Raw genomic sequence first — 10,111 nt, forward strand, 5'->3', positions numbered from 1 at the left:
GCTCTGCTACGTCTGTGCTGGGCATCATGGATGGCGCTCTGCCCTCTGCTCCTATCACCTGCTCGCCTTGTACTTTATTATAGGGATTTTTAAAAAAAGGCACAAAAAAAACTTAAATGTACCAGACGTAAGTATACGTGGAGGCCCGCATTTCTGGCCTGATGCACATTCGCTGCGCCCCCTCACGGTGGATTACGGTAATGTGCAGGTGCCTCTGTGATCACGTGACGTGAGGCACGTAGCGCAGGTGTGCGGGTCATGTGACCGGGCAGCGGCTCTGCGGTGCTACGGTTGCCATGGAGGCGCGTTGCATGGAGACGGCAGGTATAAGAGGGCGGGGGTGGGGGCGGGGCGGCGGCACAGGTGTCGGTGGTGCGGAGGAGGATGGAGTCGGTCCCGCGGTCGCTGCTGGCGCTGTCCGTGCTGTGTGTGCTCGGCGCCGTGCTGCTGGCCAGTGCCGGGAGTCTGCTCCTCAGCGCCAGCCTCCTGCCCGAGCTGCCCCGCTCCGCGGCCCCCGGCTCCCCCGCCAGGAGCCCTCTGCTGCTCGGCCTCTCCCTGCTGCTGCTGCCGCTCGGGCTCTGGGGCTGGAGGCTGCTGAGCCGTCCGCTGGAGGTGCTGCGGGGCCCGGACGATGTGGGCTACATCCCGGAGCGGGGGCCGGAGCCGGGGGCAGACCGCCAACATGGTCCGGAGGAGGCGGAAGAAGGGCGACCTCCCCCCGGTCTACCCCAACGGCTGGTACCATGTGCTGGACGCCCCGCTGCTGCTGCCCGGAGCCGTGCACAACCTGACCGTGTGCGGTAAGAGCGCTGCTGCCGATCACTGAGGGACAGAAGCACGCTGCCGGGGACCCATAGGCTGGAAATGGGGAGAACTACAAGTCACAGCAAGCAGTGATGGGGGATTACTGGCAGGAGTCATGTTATCTGCAGAAGAAATCGAGGGGTCTGAGGGAGCGGAGAGGGTCTGAGGGGAGCGGAGGGGGTCTGAGGGGAGCGGAGAGGGTCTGAGGGGAGCGGAGAGGGTCTGAGGGGAGCGGAGAGGGTCTGAGGGGAGCGGAGAGGGTCTGAGGGGAGCGGAGAGGGTCTGAGGGGAGCGGAGAGGGGTCTGAGGGGAGCGGAGAGGGTCTGAGGGAGCGGAGAGGGTCTGAGGGGAGCGGAGAGGGTCTGAGGGGAGCGGAGAGGGTCTGAGGGGAGCGGAGGAGGACTGAGGAGCCGGGGTCTGAGGGGAGCGGAGGGGGTCTGAGGGGAGCGGAGGAGAACTGGGCAGCGGCGCGGTCTGAGGGGAGCGGAGGAGACTGGGGAGCGGCGGGGTCTGAGGGGAGCGGAGGAGACTGGGGAGCGGCGGGGTCTGAGGGGAGCGGAGGAGACTGGGGAGCGGCGGGGTCTGAGGGGAGCGGAGGAGACTGGGGTGCGGCGGGGTCTGAGGGGAGCGGAGGAGACTGGGGTGCGGCGGGGTCTGAGGGGAGCGGAGGAGACTGGGCAGCGGCGCGGTCTGAGGGGAGCGGAGGAGACTGGGGAGCGGCGGGGTCTGAGGGGAGCGGAGGAGACTGGGGAGCGGCGGGGTCTGAGGGGAGCGGAGGAGACTGGGGAGCGGCGGGGTCTGAGGGGAGCGGAGAGACTGGGGTGCGGCGGGGGTCTGAGGGGAGCGGAGGAGACTGGGGTGCGGCGGGGTCTGAGGGGAGCGGAGGAGACTGGGCAGCGGCGCGGTCTGAGGGGAGCGGAGGAGACTGGGGAGCGGCGGGGTCTGAGGGGAGCGGAGGAGACTGGGCAGCGGCGGGGTCTGAGGGGAGCGGAGGAGACTGGGGAGCGGCGGGGGTCTGAGGGGAGCGGAGGAGACTGAGGAACAAGGGTCAGGGAGATGAGGAGCAGGAGACTGAGGGGAGCGGAGGAGACTGTGGGAGTGGGACGAGGACCTGATTCTTCCTGCAGAATCGCCCAACCTTCTCTCCATGACCCTGATAATGGATGATGTAGCAGAGCTGGTCCGGTGATCTCGCGGCTCTGGCTGGGTTATGAGCCCATACCTGGGGTGACTGGTGGACAGGGAGCGCTTGGACTGGTCGTTGTTTTTGCACCGTTGTGTCTGGGACTGACCGCAGGGGAGGAGTAGTGGTGGATGTTAGGATAGGCTGCTTTCACACTTGCGTTGTGCGGCATCCGTTGCTATCCGCCGCCTTGCGGAATTACAGTAACCGTTGCAGGAAACTTTTATTCCTCATAGGCGTCTATTAGCTACGGACAGCAGCGGATGGCCTTGCGTTGCCTGGCGGATGGAACGCTGCATGTAGCGTTTTTCAGTGCTTGGCGGACTGTCAAAAATACGCAACCTGCAGGATTCCGTCAGCGTCCGATGTTTTTAGAATGGACGCCTATGGTGGCGGATTCCGTTAACGTATCCGTCTATACACAACTGCGCATGCCCAGATGTGTAAAGTCAAGAAAAAAAAAAAACGAACGGATTGCGTTATTTTGTACGATCTGTTGCATCCGTTGCGCCGTTATATGTAACGCATCCGTCTCGCAACGCAATGCAATGGATGCCGTTCAACGCAAGTGTGAAAGCTGCCATAATGGTCACTTTTACCGATGTAGCAGAGGGGAGTTTGTCCTCTAGTTTTGCTGGTAAATTTGTACACTTAGCTCGTTGGCATTGTGGTGCTGGTGACATCTCCTCCAGCTCTGCTACATCTGACATTACATGGTATGCCACCATCAGTTTGCAGTGTGCGGCGGAGGCTTTACATGGCTGGCAGCAGTGTGCGGCGGAGGCTTTACATGGCTGGCAGCAGTGTGCGGCGGATGCTTTACATGGCTGGCAGCAGTGTGCGGCGGATGCTTTACATGGCTGGCAGCAGTGTGCGGCAGAGGCTTTACATGGCTGGCAGCAGTGTGCGGCGGAGGCTTTACATGGCTGGCAGCAGTGTGCGGCGGAGGCTTTACATGGCTGGCAGCAGTGTGCGGCGGAGGCTTTACATGGCTGGCAGCAGTGTGCGGCGGAGGCTTTACATGGCTGGCAGCAGTGTGCGGCGGAGGCTTTACATGGCTGGCAGCAGTGTGCGGCGGAGGCTTTACATGGCTGGCAGCAGTGTGCGGCGGAGGCTTTACATGGCTGGCAGCAGTGTGCGGCGGAGGCTTTACATGGCTGGCAGCAGTGTGCGGCGGAGGCTTTACATGGCTGGCAGCAGTGTGCGGCGGAGGCTTTACATGGCTGGCAGCAGTGTGCGGCGGAGGCTTTACATGGCTGGCAGCAGTGTGCGGCGGAGGCTTTACATGGCTGGCAGCAGTGTGTGGCGCCACGTGCGGTTATGTGATGCCTGCTAGTTGCTGCGGTCCATGCTGACAATGATGGTGGTGATAATCCCGGTAATCGTACACTGTAGTCACCTTTGTCCTGTACTCTGCCGTTCAGGTAGAACCAGTTTCCCGCGGTCAGGAATGTGGGGTCGGGGCGGTTTGTGCCACTCGCAGGAGACAAGTTATTCTGCAGGAGGTTCTCCGCTCCTCTGAAGGGCAAGGACTAGTCCTGCAGACGCTTTTCGGTCTCAAGAGGCGTCATCTGCAGCTTTCTATTATACCACGGTCCATTATTTTTAGGATCAATGAAATCTAGTGATGCACAAAGTCTTGGAAAGTTGCAGAACTTCTCATTGTACAATGATTAAAGGGGATAAAAGGGAGTGTTGTAGATGGTGTGACTGAGGGAGGCTACTGTGCAGGAGCCATGGTGGATGGTGTGACTGATGGAGGCTACTGTGCAGGTGTCATGGTGGATGGTGTGACTGAGGGAGGCTACTGTGCAGGTGCCATGGTGGATGGTGTTACTGAGGGAGGCTACTGTGCAGGAGCCATGGTCGATGATGTGACTGATGGAGGCTACTGTGCAGGAGCCATGGTGGATGGTGTGACTGAGGGAGGCTACTGTGCAGGTGCCATGGTGGATGGTGTGACTGAGGGAGGCTACTGTGCAGGAGCCATGGTGGATGGTGTGACTGAGGGAGGCTACTGTGCAGGTGCCATATTGGATGGTGTGACTGATGGAGCCTCCTCTGCAGGAGCCATGGTGGATGGTGTGACTGATGGAGGCTACTGTGCAGGAGCCATGGTGGATGGTGTGACTGATGGAGGCTACTGTGCAGGTGTCATGGTGGATGGTGTGACTGATGGAGCCTCCTCTGCAGGAGCCATGGTGGATGGTGTGACTAAGGGAGGCTACTGTGCAGGTGCCATGCTGGATGGTGTGATTGAGGGAGGCTACTGTGCAGGTGCCATATTGGATGGTGTGACTGATGGAGCCTACTGTGCAGATGTCATAGTGGATGGTGTGACTGAGGGAGCCTACTGTGCAGATGTCATGGTGGATGGTGTGACTGATGGAGGCTATTGTGCAGGAGCCATGGTGGATGGTGTGACTGATGGAGGCTACTGTGCAGATGTCATGGTGGATGGTGTGACTGATGGAGCCTCCTCTGCAGGAGCCATTGTGGATGGTGTGACTGATGGAGCCTCCTCTGCAGGAGCCATTGTGGATGGTGTGACTGAGGGAGCCTACTGTGCAGGTGTCATATTGGATGGTGTGACTGATGGAGGCTACTGGGCAGGTGCCGTGGTGGATGGTGTGACTGAGGGCTCTGAGCAGAACACTGGAGGGGGCGTCTTAAAGGGATTGTCCAGAAAGAACATTACTGCTTTCTTCCAGAAACAGCGCCTCACCTGTCTAGGTGTTCTGGTACTGCACGTTGCTCCATAGAAGTGATATATTTTTTTACAGCCATGGTTTTTCTATCTGTGACATGTAGGCTCTCGGTTGCTTCCTGTTGCTCGGTAGGAGCTGGATTGGCTTGTATATGGCAGTAGGCTGGATATTGACTGTTTCCATGCAGAAATCAAACAGGGGTAGGCAGCGGGACGCGGAGTGACCCAAAGGGGCAGTAAATCCTTCTTATTGACTCTCTTGGCGCTTTTTTGTCTTGCAGGGGAGCAGATCGCGGTGTATCGTACCCTGGATGGCAAAGTATATGCTGTAGATGCCTACTGCCCCCACCTCGGTGCAAATCTTGCCGTGGGAGGCAGAGTAGTCGGAGATTGCATTGAGTGTCCCTTCCATGGGTGGCAGTTCCACGGAGAGGATGGCAAATGTGCCAGGATACCCTATGCTGAAAAAGGTAGGAAACCCTCTACTCACCCTTATTACCTGGGACTCGAAACAAGTCTGTGTGCTGTGGAAGTGCAGTGCTCTGTACAGCAGAACTTCTGGTGGTCACCCGGACAGGGGATGATGAGGTTGCCAGGTACAGACTAATTCAGAATGGGAGGGAAAGGTCTGGACTTCATGAGAAACATGGCCACTGCCTTCCTGTCGGCAGTACCACACACAACCTGTGAACAGCCGTGGCGCTGTTTCTTAAAGACAAATACTAGGTTTACTAATATTGGGCTCTGCTGACGGTCGCTGTAACGTCTCTGCTGACGGTCGCTGTAACGTCTCTGCTGACGGTCGCTGTAACGTCTCTGCTGACGGTCGCTGTAACGTCTCTGCTGACGGTCGCTGTAACGTCTCTGCTGACGGTCGCTGTAACGTCTCTGCTGACGGTCGCTGTAACGTCTCTGCTGACGGTCGCTGTAACGTCTCTGCTGACGGTCGCTGTAACGTCTCTGCTGACGGTCAATCTCCTCCGCAGTTCCAGAATTTGCCAAAATTAAGACCTGGCCGTGCTGCGACGTCAACGCCATGATCTTCATCTGGTATCACTGTGACCGGATTGAGCCGACGTGGAAAATCCCGGAGCAGGAGGAGATCACCAGCAAGAAGTGGATATACCGCGGTCGCACCGAGCACTACGTCAACGCTCACATAGAGGTGAGGGGCTGCTGTCAGTCACCAGCTCCTCTGCGGGTCCCATTGATTGCTGCGGAGAATGCAGCCGCTCCTCTGCAGGAATGTGGTCGAGCACGCGGAGAATGTGGTGAACTTAAACTCACAAACTTCCACTTTTAACAGTTTTATTTCCAATGAACCAAAACTGCACAACAGCCCAAACCTGAATGAGTTATTGTTCCCTGTTATCGGCCACTTCAGGCTATATATTCCAGTCCTGCTCTAGTTGGCCTCTACCAGATTTACCCTGCCCTGCAAGAACTGTACTATTGTGGAACAAGAGGCCTGTATAAGATTCTCCCCTCCATCGCCCTCAGTCTGGGAAGTTGCCTTTGAGATGCAGCAATGTCCTCCTTGCCTCCAGTGCTGAGGTCTCACAATGGCCTTCATCTGTTTGCAGGAGATCCCGGAGAACGCCGCAGACATTGCTCACCTTACCTTCTTGCATGAACCCGGCATACTGAGTGGGATCGACCTCCGATACACAAAGTCACGGATCTGGGACTTTTTCAAGCACACGTGGAAGGTAAGAGTCCTCCGGCCGCTGGTGAGACGTTGACACGCCATGCTGTTCCTCACACATTCTGCAGCCTGTGATTGTTACCGGAAGGGCCCGGGACAGCACCTCCTGGCCAGATTGGTGGATTCATGGCCTCCACTATGGCTGTGACTCACTGATGGTGGGAGGGGTATAGGGAACGTTGTCCAAATGAAAGCACTTGCTGGACTAGAGGCAAAGCTAGCATGCTGCCCAAACTTTGCCCCGTAGGTGTAGTCGCACCACTTTAGAGCTGCCCTGTTACCTCATTTCAGGTCCGGTGGGAACCAGAACCGGCCCCAAACAAGCACTGCTCCCAGATGTTCCTGCATCATGCCTCCATGGTCTTCGGAAAGCACCTCTCCCTGCTGGATGTGGATGTCGTCGCCCGCCAGGTGAGATTTGTGGTCTGGTCACCTCGCGGGGGGGGGGGTGAGCATCCAGTGGCCTCTCTGTGCTCGCAGGGGGGGGGAATCCAGTGTCTGCTCGCAGGGGGGGGGGGGGGCATCCAGTGTCTGCTCGCAGGGGGGGGGGGCATCCAGTGTCTGCTCGCAGGGGGGGGGGGCATCCAGTGTCTGCTCGCAGGGGGGGGGGCATCCAGTGTCTGCTCGCAGGGGGGGGGGGGCATCCAGTGTCTGCTCGCAGGGGGGAGGGGCATCCAGTGTCTGCTCGCAGGGGGGGGGCATCCAGTGTCTGCTCGCAGGGGGGGGGGGCATCCAGTGTCTGCTCGCAGGGGGGGGGGCATCCAGTGTCTGCTCGCAGGGGGGGGGGCATCCAGTGTCTGCTCGCGGGGGGGGGGGCATCCAGTGTCTGCTCGCGGGGGGGGGGGGCATCCAGTGTCTGCTCGCAGGGGGGGGCATCCAGTGTCTGCTCGCAGGGGGGGGGGGCATCCAGTGTCTGCTCGCAGGGGGGGGGCATCCAGTGTCTGCTCGCAGGGGGGGGGGGGCATCCAGTGTCTGCTCGCAGGGGGGGGGGGCATCCAGTGTCTGCTCGCAGGGGGGGGGGGGCATCCAGTGTCTGCTCGCAGGGGGGGGGGGCATCCAGTGTCTGCTCGCAGGGGGGGGGGCATCCAGTGTCTGCTCGCAGGGGGGGGGCATCCAGTGTCTGCTCGCAGGGGGGGGGGCGCATCCAGTGTCTGCTCGCAGGGGGGGGCGGCGCATCCAGTGTCTGCTCGCAGGGGGGGGGGGCGCATCCAGTGTCTGCTCGCAGGGGGGGGGGGCGCATCCAGTGTCTGCTCGCAGGGGGGGGGGGGCGCATCCAGTGTCTGCTCGCAGGGGGGGGGGGCGCATCCAGTGTCTGCTCGCAGGGGGGGGGGGGCGCATCCAGTGTCTGCTCGCAGGGGGGGGGGGGGGCGCATCCAGTGTCTGCTCGCAGGGGGGGGGCGCATCCAGTGTCTGCTCGCAGGGGGGGGGGCGCATCCAGTGTCTGCTCGCAGGGGGGGGGCGCATCCAGTGTCTGCTCGCAGGGGGGGGGGGCGCATCCAGTGTCTGCTCGCAGGGGGGGGGGGGCGCATCCAGTGTCTGCTCGCAGGGGGGGGGGCGCATCCAGTGTCTGCTCGCAGGGGGGGGGCGCATCCAGTGTCTGCTCGCAGGGGGGGGGGCGCATCCAGTGTCTGCTCGCAGGGGGGGGGGCGCATCCAGTGTCTGCTCGCAGGGGGGGGGGCGCATCCAGTGTCTGCTCGCAGGGGGGGGGGCGCATCCAGTGTCTGCTCGCAGGGGGGGGGGCGCATCCAGTGTCTGCTCGCAGGGGGGGGGGCGCATCCAGTGTCTGCTCGCAGGGGGGGGGCGCATCCAGTGTCTGCTCGCAGGGGGGGGGGCGCATCCAGTGTCTGCTCGCAGGGGGGGGGGCGCATCCAGTGTCTGCTCGCAGGGGGGGGGGCGCATCCAGTGTCTGCTCGCAGGGGGGGGGCGCATCCAGTGTCTGCTCGCAGGGGGGGGGGGGGCATCCAGTGTCTGCTCGCAGGGGGGGGGGGGGGGGGGGGGCCATCCAGTGTCCGCGCTCTGTGGTCACAGCCTCTGCTTGGTCTCCACAGGTTGGTCCTGGTATCGTGTTCCTGCATTTCTCCCATGCCTTCCTTGGCCAGGGGATCATCCTTCAGGGTGTGACGCCCGTGGAGCCCCTGCTACAGAAAGTGTCCCACAGCATCTACTTCCAGAGGAACATTCCTGCCATTATCCCAAAGTTTATTCTGAAGGCTGAGTGCATCCAGGTAGGGTGCTATTGGGGGGGGTAGGGTGCTATTGGGGGGGGTAGGGTGCTGTGCGTGGGGGACACGACAAGCATTACTATTGCTGGCATCCCAGTCCCTGCCGGTCTGCAGACGTGTACTGGACGGTGGGTTCTGGCTTCACCTGTGACTGTAACGTCGGTCTCTTTCAGTTTGAGCGGGACGTGATGGTCTGGAACAACAAGAAATATATTTCTAAGCCGCTTCTGGTAAAGGAGGACTCTGCCATCCAGAAGCACCGCCGCTGGTATTCCCAGTTTTACAGTGAGAACAGTCCCCAACTCACTTTTCAGGAGGATGGCTTGGATTGGTGAAGGAATGATACCAAAGACGACATCTTAAAGAGAAAAATTAAAAATCCAAGGGCCGGTATGGAATATTCTCATATTTATTAGTTTGTTTTTTTTTTCCCTACATAAAGTGAAGACTTCTGCACCTTTCATTCCACCACTAGGTGGAGTATCGGAGCCTCATGGTGGACAGTGGTGCAATCCTTGGATAGTATTTGGTGCCATTGAGCTGATTTTTGGACCTTTTTTTTTTTTTTTTTTTAAGTGCCTTGTATCATGTAAATTGTGATGGTCCTCTAAGTGCCAAATGGACTTCCCTGGTTCTTCTGCTGATGCTCCTGTGTGCCTAAATCTCATGGAACAACCAGGACTTATAGATTGACTCAGAACTGAAGGACTCTGGGTAACGGACATTAAAAAGAACCAAAAATCTCAGCCTGGAATGACATGGTAATGTGGATTGGGCTTTGTAGGCCACACCCCTGAAGAACTAGATCACCAGGCCACACCCCTGAGGAACTATATACCACATTTTGACTGGACACCAATAACATCACGTCTTTTTAGTTGGGTTTTCTAGTTCACTAAGGGTTAAAGTGCCTTTTTAACATGTAAATATATATATTTTTTCATGGATATAGTTGAATTGTATACGTTTTGATAAATCGCTGTAAGCGGGGGTGGAGTCGGTGTCACCCGTCGTATGGGGATGGAGGGCTGTCGTCACCGGATGAGTTTGGGGTTTGCTCGTAGTCGGAGGACCTTTGTCCTGGTCACTTTCGATCGGTCGTCGCCCCGGATCCTGTGATTGTAGCCACGTGTTACCACATCTCTATACGATGCAGCTGACGGCGGCACGGCTCCACCCAGCAATAAAACCAGTTTTTAAACCTGTGTCAGGATCTGCTGAGAATTAATTTGACTTTTTATTTCTGCTTATAAAAAGGGACGATCTGCAGGTTTGCGGCCCCAGCCCTCAGATTTTGGGGGTGCAACGACGCATCGAGGACCCTACACGAAGACGTGATTACTGAATACATGGTCCAGGCTTATCCTCAGATATGGTGAACAAACACTAAAAATAGTGATCTGATCTGTGCTTTCACCTCCCGCCAGGTTAATGAGTGCAAAGTCTGTGATAAGGGCGCTGCCAACGATGGGCAACGCTGCACACACCCT

The 10,111-nt window shown here is 58.8% G+C and overlaps 1 protein-coding gene across 1 annotated transcript; it reads left to right on the forward strand.

Annotated features, from left to right (window-relative positions):
* Nucleotides 1-350: 350 nt before the first annotated feature.
* Nucleotides 351-9,853, forward strand: LOC142251587 (cholesterol 7-desaturase nvd-like). Its single transcript, XM_075324535.1, is given in 8 exon segments — nt 351-654; nt 656-800; nt 4,976-5,164; nt 5,681-5,859; nt 6,278-6,403; nt 6,691-6,810; nt 8,448-8,624; nt 8,795-9,853. Coding segments are annotated over 8 exon segments (1,368 nt in total). The 5' UTR covers nt 351-384; the 3' UTR covers nt 8,957-9,853.
* Nucleotides 9,854-10,111: the final 258 nt, after the last annotated feature.

Source organism: Anomaloglossus baeobatrachus, chromosome 9 (genome assembly GCF_048569485.1).
Source record: "Anomaloglossus baeobatrachus isolate aAnoBae1 chromosome 9, aAnoBae1.hap1, whole genome shotgun sequence".
NCBI classification, from domain to species: domain Eukaryota; kingdom Metazoa; phylum Chordata; class Amphibia; order Anura; family Aromobatidae; genus Anomaloglossus; species Anomaloglossus baeobatrachus.